This window comes from Ursus arctos, chromosome X, assembly GCF_023065955.2.
Source record: "Ursus arctos isolate Adak ecotype North America chromosome X, UrsArc2.0, whole genome shotgun sequence".
NCBI classification, from domain to species: Eukaryota; Metazoa; Chordata; class Mammalia; order Carnivora; family Ursidae; genus Ursus; species Ursus arctos.
The window spans coordinates 63,688,777-63,706,834 of record NC_079873.1 but is presented as its reverse complement, the minus strand read 5'-3'; the positions used below and the strand labels follow the sequence as shown (position 1 = coordinate 63,706,834).

The 18,058-nt window shown below is 37.4% G+C and overlaps 1 protein-coding gene across 1 annotated transcript; it reads right to left on the bottom strand.

Moving 5' to 3' along the window:
• Nucleotides 1-9,227: 9,227 nt before the first annotated feature.
• TBX22 (T-box transcription factor 22) lies at nucleotides 9,228-17,064 on the bottom strand. The gene is made up of 8 exons (XM_026480096.3): nucleotides 16,890-17,064; nucleotides 16,093-16,279; nucleotides 15,283-15,384; nucleotides 13,720-13,894; nucleotides 12,664-12,828; nucleotides 12,233-12,297; nucleotides 11,766-11,851; nucleotides 9,228-9,847 (listed from the first exon to the last, which is right to left on the bottom strand). The coding sequence occupies exons 1-8, from the start codon at nucleotides 17,062-17,064 to the stop codon at nucleotides 9,228-9,230; spliced, it is 1,575 nt and encodes a 524-aa protein (XP_026335881.2).
• Nucleotides 17,065-18,058: the final 994 nt, after the last annotated feature.

Genomic DNA, 18,058 nt, shown 5'->3' with positions numbered 1-18,058 from the left:
GACATACAAATGGCTAACAGACACATAAAAAAATGTTCAAAATCATTAGCCATCAAGGAAATTCAAATCAAAACCACACTGAGATACCACCTTACGCCAGTTAGAATGGCAAAAATTGACAAGGCAGGAAACAACAATTGTTGGAGAGGACGTGGAGAAAGGGGATCCCTCCTACATTGTTGGTGGGAATGCAAGTTGGTACAGCCACTCTGGAAAACAGTGTGGAGGTCCCTTCAAAAGTTAAAAATTGAGCTACCCTATGACCCAGCCATTGCACTACTGGCTATTTACCCCAAAAATACAGATGTAGTGAAGAGAAGGGCCATATACACCCCAATGTTCATAGCAGCATTGTCCACAATAGCTAAATTGTGGAAGGAGCCGAGATGCCCTTCAGCAGATGACTGGATTAAGAAGATGTGGTCCATATATACAATGGAATATTACTCAGCTATCAAAAAGAACGATTTCTCAACATTTGCTGCAACATGGATGGGACTGGAGGAGATAATGCTAAGTGAAATAAGTCAAGCAGAGAAAGACAACTATCATATGATTTCTCTCATCTATGGAACATAAGAACTAGAAAGATCGATAGGAGAAGAAAAGGATAAAGAAAGGGGACATCAACAGAAGGGGGAATGAAGCATGAGAGAGTATGGACTCTGAGAAAGAAACTGAGGGCTTCAGAGGGGAGGGGAGTGGGGGAATGGGATAGGCTGGTGATGGGTAGTAAGGAGGGCACGTATTGCATGGTGCACTAGGTGTTATACACAACGAATGAATCATGGAACTTTACATCAAAAACCAGGGATGTACTGTATGGTGACTAACATAATATAATTTAAAAAATATTATTTAAAAAAAAGTCAATGAACCAAAGATGCTTTTGGAAAAGAGCAACAAAATTGTCAAGCCTTTAACTAGGTTGACCAAGAAAAAAGAGAGAAGGAATACATTTTTAAAATCTGAAATAAAAGCAGAGATAATCACTACTAACATTACAAAAATAACAAGCATCATGAAAGAATATTATAAACAGTTTTATTCTGACACATTAGATAATCTAGATGAAACAGATAAATCCCTAAAAAGAGCAAACTACCAAAACTCAATGAAGAGGAGTAGAAAATCTGAATGGGACTATAACAAATAAATAGATTACAGTCATAATTAAAAAATGACCTGCAAAGAGAAGTCCAGGTCCAATTGGCTTCACTGGTGATACCCATCAAATATTTAAAGAATAACACCATTCCTCATAAACTCTTCCAAAAGATAGAAGGGAACATTTTCAACTCATTTAATGAAGCCATTATTATTCTCATACCAGAACCAAAAATATCACAAGGAAAGAAAACCGGACTATATTCCTTATGAATATAGAACCAATAAAAACAAACTCCCATTAAAATTCTAGCAAACCAAATCCATCAACCTTGAAAAGGATTATGCACCATAAACAAATGGGATTTATCTCACGAATGTAATGCAAAATTGAATTAATACATGAAAACAAATCAATGTAACACATCATATTGATAGGATAAACGACAAAAAAACACATGATCATATTAGTAGTCACAGAAAAAGCATTTGACAAACCCAACAACTTTGCATAATAAAAACACTTAACAAACTAGGTATAGAACAGATCTTCATCAATCAAAATTAGATGATTTAAGAAAAGTGCACAGCTTACATCATACTGGTGAAATAACAAATATTTACCTTTAAGATCAAGAATAAGATAAAAATGCTCTCTCCAATCTTACTCAACATTGTATTTAAATTCTAGCCAAATTATTAAGCATGAAAAAAGTCATCTAGATTGTAAAGAAAGAAGCTAAATTATTTGGGAATAATTAAATATATGGTAGGTAATTCTGTGTTTGTCAATTGGAAAACCTAATACTGTTAAGATGGCACTACTCCCCAAACTGACTTCTCCAAACAGATTGAGCATAATCTCCAACAAATCCCAACTGACTTTATTTTTTTGCAAATTAAAATCACAATGAGTTACTAGTACAAGTTTATTGGAATAACAACAGTGGCAGCAACAACAAAAACAACAAAAGTAACAACAAATTCTGGCCAGGTAGAGGGTAAACTGGATGACTAATACACTGCTGCTGGAAATTTTAAATGTACCTCTACAGTACAGTTTAGCAGGTTCCTAAAATCTAAACACACAACTACCATACAATGCAGCAATTGCACCCTTCAGCATTTAGTCAGAGAAATGAAAACTTAACCTTCACACAAAAACCTCTACATTAGTGACCATAGAAGCTTTATTTATCATAGCCCCAAAACTGGTAGCTATTCATATGCCTATCCACTGGTCAACAATTAAACAAACTGGTACATCCATACCACAAAATACAATTCAATGGAAATATACTCCCTTCTCACTAATATTTTGATATATATCCAATAATGACTTATTTTAGAAGCATTGTGCTTATTGTACACTACTGTTATAGTTCTAATTTTTAAGTCAGCATTAAGGGAATGCAATATTTTAATCCCAACATCTTTATCCAGAGGCCCTTTGTCATTTTTGTCTTTTAAGATAAACTGGCCCTGTGAAAACAGGATTACATTTTATCCTGTTAATCTGGTTTAGTACATTCCCTTTTTTTTCCATATTATTTATTTGAGAGAGAGAGACAGACAGAGAGAGTGCGTGCAAGATAGCACAGCAGGGGGAGCAGCACAGGGAAAAGAAGAAGCAGGCTCCTTATTGAGCAGGGAGCCTGATGTGGGGCTGGATGTGGAGCTTGATACCAGGACCCCTGTATCAGGACCTGAGCCTAAGGCAGATGCTTAACCAACTGAGCCGCCCAGACGTTTCCAGTTTAGTATATTCTTGGTTATCAAACTACTCATAGTTTTGGGACCTTGAACCGATAAATATCCATGTTGTATCAAAAAGCATCAAAGACCTCAAACACTTTTAAAAAATGTATATTCAGTGTGTGTAGACACATACAATGACTAGAATTCAAACTATACACTGTGATTATGGATCTTTTGTGTCATTTGCCTTTTGTGTTTTTTTTTTAAGTTTTGATAATGTAATTATGAACTTTTAAAAGTTGGAAAACAAATGTTATTAAAAAATAGTATTATCCCCCTTAGTCAGAGTCCAGAAGGAGAGACATGCATATGAACAACTCAACTAAAATATAGCATAATATGTGTGTGTGAAGTTTCATTCTTTTGTGAATAGCAGCTGGGGTCTTCACCCCTTCTACCCACTGGAATGCTCTGTATCCTGACTAGCGAGGGGCTCAAGGCAAGTGCCCTGATTCAGCACACCTAAGGGACTTTTGAATTTGACTATGAAAATTCAGGGTAAAAATTGGATTAGTTTATCTTGATCCCCTATGTGTGGTGCTAGGGCCCATAGAGCCTTTTTGAAATGTGACACCCCATCTCACCCTCACTTCATGAATGTTACAACTATAGAAAAGAATCATGGTGACAGGTTTCAAAGCAATAGTATCTTTGCCAGATAGGTCTTTCTTCTGCTTGGCATCATGGTTTGAAGAACATCCAACCTGAGTTTTACCAAACAGCTCTTAATGTAGCTAAGTATTTGGCCTGTGCATGAATTCCCTTTAAGCCAAATACAGTATCTATGGAAGTTCAGTAGTGAGTAACTTTGTTACTTCAGCTTGGGTCTTACTAAGAAATTATGCTTCCTTTAAATTTTTATTTGTTGGTATTTCTATGAGACAATTTTTTCTGAAACTTAAAAAATTCAGTAAAATTTTAAAAAGTATGATTAGTCATTAGAGTAATTGGTAAGAGATCACAAAATATTCACAACACAAAAGAAATATAAAAAATCAATTTCAGGCAATATTTAAAGGAAGGTAAAATGCTAAAACATCAACACTCCCCCCCAAAAAAGTGACCATAAAAATGGAATATAGACTGAATTTTCAAACAAAAAATATTTAATTTGAAGACATTGATTTTTGTGCAGTATGAAAGCATGATTTTATTCCCTTCTTATTCTAGTAAAAATTTGAATTATTTGTACCATTTTCTATAGCTGAAATACTACATTAAACTTTAATTATCATGTACAAAGTGTGTGATCCAAATCCAAAATCAAAATTCTGTCATGTTTAATGACAACAAATATACAATTTAATAAGAGTTTGATGATACAACTTGTACTGATTTCAAGCTTTTCTATTATATTTAATTTTAATTTTTTAACTCTCTCAGGTACTTAAAAATAAATCTAGTATACATGTATACATTTCAACAAAATAGAAATCTCCTATAACTACGTTCTGTACATCTGCTCAGTATAATGTGTGTTTACATACTGATGTGAAGTACAAATTTGTAATCATGAACATTTGAAACTTTGACAGGAAATGATACTAGTCTTTTTTCTCTCAATATTTTATCGAAACAGCATGTCAAAAGTTGGTCAGCACTACACATGTAAATAGTTTTAAAACTGAATATGTTTCCAATGTTCTATATATCTATTTATACTGTTTTATGTTGTAATCTAAACCATGTTTATTTGCACAGTTTTAATACAAATTATCATTTAATTGCAAACCAAACCTAAGAAGGTTAAATGTATACGAAGGCACTTATATCAAAGCAACTGCCACCAATGCCTAAACTATGCATTTGGTTTGTTTTAAACTGATCCAATAAACATGGTAAATTCCAGTGAAATCAACTGGCAAACTGTTGCTGTATATCAGAATATTATTGTTATTTTGGCTAATTGAAGATTTTTCAGCACAAAGGCAACGTATCTCTAAATTACAGTAAAAACATTTTACTTCCACCATGTCAATTCCATTAACAAAATACAGTACATGCAATTAGATATTTCTCAGCATATTTAAATCTGCCTTTCCACATAAGTATATATAATTAATAGTATAAGTATGTGATGAGTAGGTGTTCTTTCTGGTATCTCTTTTTGAGAAGAGAAAGAAGAAAAAGAAACAGTATAAATTATTTAAAACAAAATTAAACTAAAACTCCATTGATTTTATAAATTACAATGTGACATCTGTAATTTATTAAATTGCATATCCAGATAAGGAAAAGCTCTCTTATTGATATTTAATAAGGAGATAACCACTATATATAACCCTATTGTATTTAACCCTACTGTATACTTGGGACATATAACTCTATTGTCTGAAAGCATCTAAAGTTGTCATTGGCATGTTTGTAGATTTTTGTAAAACATATTTTAAGCATTTATACAAAAAGTTTATTTCAACGATGTCTGATTTAGCATTACACTAATAACACTTAAAAGGTATATGTTGTCTGCCTTATGTATACCATGATTTTTCCCAAGATTAATGATTAGGAAATTGAAAGGGAAATTTTCCATAATGTCCAATACACATGCTTATTTTTATTCATCATTGACACCTTGTCAAGTTGTCAGCACATAGGATTCTGATCATTCAAAGAGTGATTCACTGACTATAACTTGCTAATTCTGTTTGTGCATTTCTTTTTTTTTAATCGCAATTGTGCATTTCTTTTCATGACATAGATACGCTTCAATCTCATAAAAGAAAATATAAAGTCATGTCCATTTCCAGACAACATGTAGAACCCATGCCTAATAGCAGTGAAATATCATAAATATTTACCTTCATAGCTTGGGGGAAAATAACTCTCCATTTTTGTAATACAGTGAATAGGAACAATGATATTAATGTTTGAAGACTCTAATATTATATAATCTAAAGTTATATATTGGACTTCAAGATGTAATGTCCAGAGGGCTTATCTCCTCTATTTGATTAAAAGAAATAATAGTTTTGATGTTCTACGCTATGTTATCTAAAGTTATATATTGGTCTGTGAAATATAATTAATAGAGAATTTATCCACTTAGACATGTGTTCTGCAACTAGGCTCAAACTTGAAATAAAGTCCTTAAAAAAAAAAGAAATAAAATCCTTGATTTCAGATTGACTGACTATGCCACAAAATAGAACCTTACTGACAAGGGAATCTGACTACAGGTCTAGGTTTGACCAAGAGTTATGCAAAGATATAGCAACATTTACTTATTTATTGAACCAATGTACAGATTTTAACAAGTTGATGAAAAGTTTATTTTTTCTATATCTACTTGGGGTAAGTCATATTGCCAGGTCAGGTTACGAGTCAGATTTTATACATCTAGTCAGCTATATTAAGTTGCTTTCTTCTAAAAGGGGGAAGGGTATGATAAAACCAAATGGAAATAGCAGTTTTAGTTATTAGACTTGGATATCTATTAAGTATCATTTGGCTACTTTCATTTGCTAACTATTTCTCACCTTGTCTAACCAAGAGTGGCTTTTGATTTTTGTAGGTTTTCAAAGCAAGACTAATATTTAGTTGATTGAGTTGAAATTAATAAAATTCCATAGTATTTTGGTTTTTATTCCATAACCATAGCCTCAATTTACCAAGTTACTCAAGTTTCACACTATCTTATTAAGGAGTAAGAATTTATTCAGTATAAAATAGTAAGGACACCACACATTAATTATGCATCAATTAAAGTTGTTAACAGCTTCCTGCAGATAAGTAAGTTGTTCATAAAGTAGGGGACTGCTTACTGAACTCCTTGAGGTCTCTTCCAAGGTTAATTTTCAAAGAAGCCTTTCCCTTGGTTACTTATTCAATTAAAAGTATGAAATGACAATTTATAAACATTATACAAAAACAGCTTAAAATAGATATTTAGATTCTAACATTTAAACTTTTACCCTTTTATATTAATCATCTTTACCAATATAGTTCTGTATTATCAATTTTAAATGGCTAATATATAACAAACTTATCTGAAATACAAATCATGGGCTACATATGCTTGAATGAATACAGACTTAGTGCCTTCCCTTAAATAATTATTAAAAAGTAACCCAGAGATTTTCTGAAATTTTCAGTTAAATACTTTGTCATTAATTACCAAGTATCTGCCATATATACCATCAGACTAAGTTTCATTATACTATACTATGGGAATTTCTGCTTTAAAAAATTGTAATTTGTTTTAACAGTAACCTGTTTTGGAGTATACAGAAATAAAGTGTACTTGCTACTTTAATCCCTAATTTGATAAACCCAGGTTTAGTACAGATAAACCCTGGGTAGTAGAGATTTCCTGCCTCAAAGAACTTTTTTTAAAAATTTATATTTACTAGTTTATTTCTTTTTTTTAATAATTTTTTATTATATTATGTTAGTCACCATACAGTACATCCCTAGATTTTGATGTAAAGTTCCATGATTCATTACTTGCATATAACACCCAGTGTAACATGCAATACGTGCCCTCCTTAATACCCATCACGAGCCTATCCCATTCCCCCACCCCCTCCCCTCTGAAGCCCTAAGTTTGTTTCCCAGAGTCCATAGTCTCTCATGGTTCATTCCCCCTTCTGTTTCCACCACCTTTCTTCTTCCCTTTCTTTTCCTACTGATCTTCCTACTTCTTATGCTCCATAAATGAGGGAAACCATATGATAATTGTCTTTCTCTGCTTGACTTATTTCACTTAGCATTATCTCCTCCAGTCCTGTCCATGTTGCAGCGAATGTTGAGAAATCGTTCTTTTTGATAGCTGAGTAATATTCCATTGTATATATGGACCACAGCTTCTTAATCCAGTCATCTGTTGAAGGGCATCTCGCTCCTTCCATGATTTAGCTATTGTGGACAATGCTGCTATGAACATTGGGGTGTATATGGTCCTTCTCTTCACTACATCTGTATCTTTGGGCTAAATACCCAGTAGTTCAATTGCTGGATCATAGGGTAGTTCAATTTTTAACTTTTTCAGAGACCTCCACACTGTTTTCCAAAGTGGCTGTACCAACTTGCATTCCCACCAACACTTTTATAATAGGTATCTAATTAGTATGGTCTACAAATAATATTTCATCTTGACTAGAATATTCAGTTTAAAAATAACCATGTGCTATTCTATCCCTATTCCCCAAAGTGAAGGAGAATATAATTTTAATGCATATATAGGAAGGCACATTTATAAGGTACACTTAAGAGGGAGTAACCATTTTAAGAAAAACTAAATAATAATATGCTCTTCCTAATGTGTGTTTGAAAAGTTAGAAAAAGCTGTTTAGGAATTTGGTTAGTTTGAGAAAAGTCAAGCCATGCCATTGTGATGTGAAGCAACTTGGCTTAATAAATTGTAGAGCTAGTGGCATAAACATTTCAATTTGATTTATTTTAAAGGTATACAAGTTATATGTAGGTTATACTTAACAATTTTTTTCAGAAAATTTGGGACCAGGTGAAAGGAAACATTTCAACTTCATAAAATAAAATCTCATTTATGCTACCTTTTGTCTAGTCCAATTTACCAGGACTGACTCATAGGAGTGAAATTACACTGTACCAATGTAATGATATTTTCATATTTATGGACTCAAATATATTATCTCCCTTCAAATAATAATGTATTAGTCTTTTAGGAGAACTACAACAATTTGTTTTTGTAAACTGTACAAAACAGTTAAAGGAATAAGTAGGTAAGTTTCACCTGGGAATGATCCAAAAAATAAAAGGAAATGAAAGATCAAATTTACTTAGAATATTTTGTTTTTCATTTAATCTTTGTGTTCCTTCAGGATTAAATGAACTTTAGGCTACAACAATTAATATTTGAAAATCTGTGTCCTTATTTATACCTTAGAACTGAGATTAATAGCTTCTTCAACAGTAAAGTATAAAAGTATAAGGCAAATAAACAATGATTTTTTCTACAATTACTAGAGAATTACAATGAATATAATATTCATAGGCAAAACTGAAATTGTTTCACTGCTTTCACAGCAATTAAATCCAGCTTCTTTTGGTCATTGTCAATAAGTAAGAGGCAGCTGACATGGTAAACTGACTTCACTATAATTAAAGGCTTCACCTGGACTCACTTTTCACCCATAGTCTATCTCATCAAATAATATTTATTGACTATCTTATTTTGAGGCCCAAGACCACTGTAATCAGAGATTGTTACAGGTCATATTTGACCTATAGCAACTTCTTATGAACATCTGATAAGGCACTTTAAATGCATAACAAAGAAATACCTCTGATAACAAAGCTTTTAAAACCCAACAGCTTTCTCTGGCTACAAATAAAGAAAATACATGCTTATGTGTAATTGTTTTAGGAATGTGATTATTCCATTAAAGACAATGATTAATTGTTGGGTACCAATGAGCATGAGTGCATTTGCCTTCTCTAAAAGAAACTTGGCTGTTGTCATTCATTTTGACTTTGAGATGGTTGGCAGCATTTACCAGTCTAGATGGCACTGAGAAGTTGTACCTATAAAAACCATAGGAAGGATGGAAAGAACAACCAATTGCTTCCCGGGCAATGGGGTTTGGTGATAAAATAATTCCAGGTGCCTGTAGTCCATACAACATTTGATTGGAAGAATTAGGTGCCTGTAGACACTGCTCACTTAAGTCTTCAAATGAACTGTTTTTTGAATTGTCAATCCCCAGAGAAGATAACATAGAAACTTCCATCATTAGTGGGGCTAAACACTGAGAACTGTTGCTGCTTGCCAGTCTTTCAGGAGAAGGCAAGACAAGAGGCTGCTTTCGCCAAAAATTAGTTGGGCAAATCTTGTAGCAAAGGGGCAGGTTGATATTGTGCAGATACACCTCTGGACAGGGCATTCCAAGGGAGCTTGCAGGTAAGTGAATCGTAGGTAGAGAGCAGGGTGGAAAAAGCAAGGAGTTCAAAGGAGAGGGAATCCCTCCCCTAGAGGTCACTGGAGATGAGCCACTGCTTTCACCTGTGAATGATAACCCAGTCAATGAACAATGAATTTGATGTTCCTAATGAATGAGTACTAATGACCATAAACATTCTGCTTCGTTCTTTTCTGCAAGTTCACAGTTCTTTTAACTTCTTTGGGAAAGAATATGTTCATTCCTCTGACCAAAGTTGAAAACGATACCTTTACTACTACCACTGTTACTTATAGCACTACCGTTATGTATCATGTATTAAGCACTCACCATGCCCAACAGCTGTGCTAGGCACTTGGACATTTATCCAATGAATTAGAAAAGATGCCCAAATAAAAAGTACCAGAGCCAATTATATCTTACAAATTTAAAAAAAAAAAGTTTTTAAACTTTAAAAAATTTACAAAAATGAGTATTTGATTAAATTGAACAAATTGGTTGGGATTCTATAGAAAGCTTCAGTCTGATAAAAATATTGGAGCACATGAAAAAATCTTTATAAACTAAAATAACGAAGTGCATTTGTTAAAGGCAATTTTTAGTTTACAAATATCAAAATAAAAATGAAAAGTTCATAGTAATGTTGTCAGGTGATCTTTTATGTTTGCCTAGCATCTACTAAAGTTAAGGATAATTATAAGGTTCAGGAAAATCTCGACTTTTCACCTTATTTTCGTGTATGAATTTTAAAAATTTTGTTATTGACTAAACTTGATCAAGTTTTTTTGTGGGTTTCTTTTTCTTTTCTTTCCTTTTTTCTTTCCTTTCTTTTTTTTTTTTTTTGGTGTTGCTGTTTATTTCTTAACTATTTTGTGTTGGCATAGCCTAATTCTTTATTAACAAGGTGGCAAACATCTTTTATAATTAAACATTTTAAAGTTATTTACAAAAATAGTACCCCTTTTTTTTTGCAATTTGAGAGCAATCTGGACATTTAAATAATTAAGAAAACTGTGTATTTTAAATTATCAATTAATGATCATCTTTAGTTTTTTTGTTTTGTTTTGTTTCAGTGCACTTCATGTTGACTTGGATGTTTTAAAAGCATGCTGCCTAGATGCTATTATTTAAAGTGTTCATATTTTTCTATGCAACTTTGTAAACCAAATTAATACAATCAATCCAGTGAAATATTTTACCAAATGATTAGACTTGATCTGTTTTCAATGTTATGGTATCATGTAAAATTCAACCTAACTATAATGATGATTTTCTCCACTATTATAAACTTGCATTAATGTTCAAAGACAAGCAACTTTAATGGAGTAAAGACAAAAGTGGTAAAATAATTCTATGTTGTTTGCAAATACTCTTTTATTCATTATTAAACACCAGAGACATGAAGGTATACATTCTTCCACAAGAAAGCTTGCATTGACTAATTATTATTAATATTTTAATCATATAATGCATTACATGAGAACAAATATCTTGCAAACATTTTTAATGCTGTGGCAATTAAACTAATTGTGATAACTTAGTGTTGTTTTCAACATTTATTTTCCCTACTTGCAGTAAAAGGAAAATTAGAACTAAATGATCGTAAAATTCAATGGATGTCATTTTAACATGTGCTGAAAGTTTATGAGAAGCATATTTATTTCAATATCTAATATATTTGCAAATAATGCCACAAATGTACCACAGGCAGATTGTAAAGAATGTGAGATAGTGAGATGCTGAATAATCCAGGCGAGATCTCGAGATCCCAGGATATATGATAACTTAAGAAGACTGAAGTCAATAAATCCACCATTACCATGGCTTTCTTCTTTTCCTCCATGCCAGTTCCCCCCTCTTTTTGCCTTTTACTTCCTCATCAAGATAAATATAAACCCACTTTCTTGTAAACCCACATTTTCTGGCATGAACTTCTCCCCTTGTGTAGTTTTTGCTACAGAGGTTCTGACTGTTGTTACTTCATTAACATTTAAAAGAAAACATTAATAAAACTTTTCTTACCTTGTGTGTCTGCACCAAAAGTTTTAAAATCCAGAGTGAGAGAAGGCCTCCATGGGTAGATCTCTAAAAGCCCATCCAATACACCCCTGAAAAATAGATTAACTTTCAGCAAGTCCAGAATTCAATTCCTGAAAATGATTTACGTTAACTTTTAAGTTATTTTATTATAGTTTTTAGGGGTCAATATCTGAAGTATTTTTTCTTTTGTACCTAGACTGCTGAATAAAATTCACAGTAATTATTCCCCAAATAAAGACCCCAGGGATCTAGAATAAGCAATATCTTAAAAGTGGATTGGGAGGGAAAAGGAGGAGGCAAGATTTTAGAGACAAAAAACTACATTCTTTCCCTACTATCTACTAGTTACAAAACTTAGGGCCTCAGGGTCTCTGAGCCACAGTTTCCTTATCTATAATACTTGTGAAAAAGCCTATATTAATATTAGATATGATTGCTATGTTGCTTACCTGTTTCTTCCAGGATCTCTAAATCCTTTTGCAAAAGGATTCCTGTCTATTTTCAGTTTGGTAATCTATGGATTCAAAAAAAGCGAGAGATAAAGTCAGTGCCCTCAGTAATAACACTGTCACCTTTGCTTTTAATGGTTACAACCACAAAACACTTCAATGTGTAATGTGGCACACTCAGTTAATATAAGCATATTGCTAAGTTGAATTTGGAATGGTTACCTCCTTTTTTTTCCCTTGGCATTTTTTTCTGCTCTCCTTTCTAATACAAGATCCACACAACTCATAATCAAACTTGCCTTGAAGACAATGCAATACGACTATGATATTTTTTCAATTGTGGAAAATTCAATCCATATAGTGCAGCTTGCCTACATCCAGAAAGTCCCTCTGGGGCCAGCCCCACTTTCCTGGGACCAAGTTATCCTTACCTGCTGGTTTTGGTAAGCTGTCACTGTGGTGAACTCAGTTTCTTTAAAGAAGAATGTTTTAACCCCTTCAGTGGGTAAGGACTGAATCCTGGACAGGTCAACCTTGCTGTCTTGTTCCATCACATGCACACGGGGCTTGTATTTATGCATGGACTGCAGAATGATCTGGAGGAGAAATCATCAAATGTTTGCCTAGGAAGTGGTTTCCCCTCTGCAACCCTGGTTTCCTCTCATTGGCACCCTCAACATGCCCACATGCTAAAGTGAGGCTACACCAGAAAGGTTAGGTTAGACACACACAAGGACTCTTCTGTGACATTTTGTTCTGGACAGACATGCTCAGGGCTAAGAGGTTTCCAGATAGGAGCACCACAGCAGCACCAGGCAGCAGTGATTACATTTCCAGATGAGGCCCTTTCCTGTTTCCAAGTGTGGGTGACCATGTGATGTCCCCATATATCACTAACATCTGACTGCCTGCTATAAGTTCCCTGGGCTTATGGTAACTGAAGGGAAGCCACCTGACATACCCCACCTCCTATTCCTGGGGTCCTCCCTCTCTCTCTTTTTTTTTTTTTTTTTTTGTGCCTGGTACAGGGTCAAGCCAGGCGTGGTAGGGGCGGAATGCATATGGGAATAAGACCCAAGATCCAGGTAACCTGAAAATAACCTCTTTCATAAAGGCGAGTTGTGGAGGAGATTTCTGTCATACCATGCCAGACAGAAAGTGCTCATCTAGGAGAAGGCAATCAGAACCCACAGTGATTGCCCTGGAGGCTGAGATGCAAGAGAACTCCACAAAGTGCATTCCCTTCCACATTCCCAGACCAGGCATTATGGCTTAAACAAATCTCATTTGGTCTTCAAACTCCCTTCACTCACTATTCCCAACCCCCAGCACTCTCAGATGCCAAACAAAGGTCACAGGAGCTACTTTGAACAGTTCCTAAAGACCATCTGGGAGAAGCATCCTACACCTCTCCAGAGTGATATGCAGGCTGACGATGGCTTGGCAACTCCATCCCTTCCTCAGGACAAAGGATTTCAAACACTTACATGACCTTTGTCATCCATCTCATTGTTGGTGAGTTTCAAGCGATCAAAGCTGATGATCTGCCGCATCCAGGTCTCTCCAGAGCAGGGCGAGTCCGGGTGAACATAGAACCTGGGAGTGACGCATGAGTGGTCTGTATTTCCAGCTACCATCCACTGTGAGCTGTGGTACACATACCTAAAAAGGCACAGAGTGTGGCTTTAGGCGCAATGGGCCAAAGCCAGGTGCATGGGAGGAAGGCTGCTGGATCCAGTCCTAATGGCATTGGCCAAGGTTTGCCTGTTAATCCCAAAGGCAATTAGTAGAAGATACAACTGGATTTCCAAAGGGCATTCAGGGACAAAAAGCAAAAAGTATGCAAACATATGTCATTAAAATGCAATGAGGTTCCAAGGTGAGTATAACATCATGGGATTTCAGAGTCTGGTTTGTATTTCCTCATAGAAACAGCAACAGAGATTGATCTAACCCAATTTGCTGCACAGAGACAGTCTAAAAATCCTCGCGCCTCTAGGCAGAAGCATCAGAGTCAGAGAGAAAACAAAAAGGTATGGAGGGTGTCTGTCCAACCCACCTCCACCTCCACCAGTGACCCTCAAAGCCTTTTCACTAAAAAGGCTTCACATCAGAATACCGCCTGAAACTCTAGCCCATGAGACCTCAGGTCTGATTTTCACCCTGTTTCCAATTTCAACCACTCATTTGTGCATTGCATTCCCAAGCCAGCTCAAATGCAAGAAGCAAACAACTTGTTTTATTTACAAGCTACAGCTCCAGTAGGCTCTTGAGCTGAGCTTTCTCTTTGCCCCTCAAATCCAGCACTGGGCATGATGCAGGCTCTCCCTTAGAAAGGCTAGACGTCTACTTCAATGGAACACTCACAGCCCGAGTAAGGGCGGCTCCTGCACAACCCCCATAGCCTCTAAGCCAAAGTGCTGGCATAGCCATGTGCCTGGGATGCTAGCACTGAAAGACCTCTTGGTTTTAGATCAATTCAACTACTATTAGCCAGCTCTAAGTAGAGAGCCTGCTTCAAAAAGAAAGGTTATTTGTAATTTCTAGGACATGGCCGCTGCTTCAAGAGAAAAGCTAAAGAAGGAAGAAATGATAGACCTAAATGCAATCACTGCTAAATTAGCATTAGATGGTAAATCAGGACATCACTTCAGGACCCTGATGCCCAAGTAGCACAGCCCAGAGCCCAGTGCATTCCCAGAAGCACAGTCATTTCTCCCTAAATTCCTTCAAACAACTTCCCTCCTAGCTGCCTGAGTCCATACCCTCTGCAGCTGGCACAGCCAAGGCCAAAGCAGTGGGTAGGCAAAGGGTTTGGAGTACCTTGAATCACCAACTGGCACCTGCTCCAGGAGTGAGAGGAAAGAGAAGCAAGGCTGCTCTTCTCAGTCTGAACCTTCATTTGAGTGTGAATATTCAATTCCCAAAGTCCATAGGAGAGCAATTCCACCCCCCATGGCAGAGCTTTCAATATAGCATTCTCAGGTTCCATAAATCTGAATCCCCATTCCCAGACTTGTCCTGGTGTACCCTCCTTTGGGCCTGCTTACCTATAACGTTTGGAATCTACTGGCACCACATCAATGGCCACATAGTACTGCTTCCTTGGGTCCAGCCCTTTCACTTTGACTCGAACAGAGGGAAACATCCGCCTGTGGGAAAGAAAATAGTCACTGACCTAGTGCTTTTAGAGACATTTGGAGTGGGATGGGGTGGAGGACAAATGAAAAGTGAGGATATTCACAATGCCTTCCCCATTCTAGGATGGATTCAAGGAATGGTATTTGCGACATGAAGAAAGATTGTTGGTTGTATGCTTGATTGAACAGGTCAGGATTGCTGAGTGGAGCAGAATATTCTTACCACAAGATTTTGTCTACCCCACTCCCCACCATCACCATTAGTAAAAAGCTATGTAAGAGAAAGTAGAGAAAAAATTGTGCCTAGCCCCTGAGTTTTCAGTGGTACTTTCTGTGAGGTAGATTGGGGAAAGACTGAAATTAAGAAGATTCATGTAAAAAAAAAAAATTACCCAGCTGATGTGATGCTGCACCAAAGCAAAAGGTGAAAGCAGAAAAAGCCCACCTCAAATTGCCCCAGGCTAGCTTGGGATGGTAGGCTGTGGACCTGCTAGATGGGATATCATCCACTGACAACTGTGAGGCTTTAAGGAGGATTTCTTGAAGTCACTGCCTACAGGAAAGAAAAGCTGAGCCACTAACAGTGGGATTTATTGAGAGGCAGTGACTTTCTAATACCTGTGGAGGGGTAAGAACAGATACAGAGTATAAAACTGGAGGCACCACATCTTATGAGCTCCTACTGTGTGCATTCTTTGAACAGCCTGGGCAAAGCCGAACCTGCCAGCCTTGGTAATGATCATCTCAGTCCCAATGTCATGAAATCTCTTCCACAGTTCAGATCCTTGAAGCTCCACTTGGATAGAATCTTTCTCTTCCAGATTTTTGCAGCTGTTGTCATCACTGTCGCTGCCACTACAGCCTGAGAAAGCGGTTGCTGAGGGCTCAGTCTTGGGTCGCTTTTCTGCTGGACACAGAGACACCAAGAGTTTGAGAAAGGTTCGCAGTTCCTGTGTCCCCTTTTCCCTGATGTCTGTCTTGGAGCAGACTGGCCTGGTTTCTTCCTTGGGAACCTTGGAGGCAGATACTCAAGTTCCCCACAACACCCACTGTGCCCCCCCCCATGGGGAGAAAGGGACCCAGGTCCTGTCCTGGGGAAGGCGCCCTCCTTCTTCAAATTTCCCCATACTTACTCTCTAGGGACTTTTGGACCCTGAGGCTGAATCCCCTCTGAATCTAAGTGCCTGCCTGCTTCCTACCCGGAGAAATAGCTACCCTCTGGCTCTCACAGCTTGGGGAGGTTCAAGAGTCTAACTTCTTCACAAACATATAGGAATCTCCCCTTCACCGTAAATGAACCACAGCAATAGGGACTGAACTTAGAGGCTCTGAAGCTTCCTCTGTAGCCTAGTGACCGAGGTGTCCGCGCGGCCCCAAACGTGGTCATCCAGCTGGACCAAACGTCTTAGTGTAGGGCTAGCAGCCCTCTCTCAGCCTGGGGAGTGGCGCGGAGACTTGCGGGTCAGCATACTCCGGTAGCAGGCTCAGGGCTTTGGGGCTGCAGTAGGAATACTTACCGGGCTGCTGGCTCTTCTTCCCTGCGGCTCTGCTCCTTCTCTCCTCCTCCTCTCCTCCCTCTCTCTCCAGCAACTCAGGCTGCATCTCCTCTCTTGGGTCTTGCAATTTTCTTTTCCCGGGTCTCCGTACCAAGGCTTCCACGGAGAAGGCAAGCGCCCGGGAGCTCAGAGCCATCCCCGGAGGGGGTGAAGGGAATGTGCAATGCAAAGTTTCAACCTGAGCTGGGTTAGGGAGGGAGAGGGAGGGAGGGCGCAGGGGACAGGGCAGGGAGGGAAAGCGGGGAAAAACCCCAAATTAGAAAAACAATTTCTGGATCTATATTCAGAGAGAAAAAAAGTGTGTGTATATAATTTATATAAAATTATTTTTTTTCTTTGAATAGACAGAATGAAAGTAGAGGAAGATCAAACTGTATCCAAAGTCCTCTGGAGTCTAGTCCCCCTTCCCTTTGTGGTTTCCTCCCTCCCAGTGGACATGTGCAGACCATCAGTCCTCAAATCGCTGATTCCAGGACCTGGCAGAGCACAGAGATTGGCAAGCACAGGCCTTTCAGGGAGCCGACCTGCCTCCAATAGCTGCTCAGGTCGCTTGGATTGGGAGATACTGTTGCACCCTACTTAGTGAATACCAGGCAGGTCACAGCGTCTACTCTTTGTTTTGGAAACTGTTAAGATATATAAAAAACAAACACACGAATAACCACAACCATCATGAGTGACACTTCAGCGTCTGACCGGTAGAGGTGGGGTGGGGGTGGGGGTGGGGGTGGGGGTAGGGGTGGGGGTGGAAAGAGGGTTGGAGGTGGCAGGAAAGAGGCTCAGAAAGAGGGATACACACATTTACTCTTTTACATTGAATCGTGAAACTCAAAGATATGCGAAATAATTGCTCATGAAAGGCCACTTTTCCCACCAAAGTCCAAATATTATTTAACCAGATTCAGAGAAGTGTATCTGGGTCTTTTGCTTTGCAGCAAGTGCACTGTGGAAAAGTAGAGGAGTGCAAGCTTTCTGGACAAGTTTGTTCTAGAGTCTAGGTCTCAAACTGAGTGCGCCATGTGCTAGTCTATCTCATCTCTCCAGGTGGGGAGGCAAGGGCCAGCATGGTCAGGAGATTCCCAGATTCCCACTATCAGTGCTCAGAGTAAACCTGGGCCTTCAAGCCCTGC

Excerpts from the sequence above, each read along its gene's own strand:
- TBX22 (XM_026480096.3), bottom strand. The coding sequence starts at position 17,064 with ATGGCTCTGAGCTCCCGGGCGCTTGCCTTCTCCGTGGAAGCCTTGGTA. Across the intron at positions 13,895-15,282 it reads GTAGATTCCAAACGTTATAG|GTATGTGTACCACAGCTCAC; the intron begins GTAAGCAGGCCC and ends GTGCCTTTTTAG. Across the intron at positions 12,298-12,663 it reads CAGCTTACCAAAACCAGCAG|ATTACCAAACTGAAAATAGA; the intron begins GTAAGGATAACT and ends TTGAATCCATAG.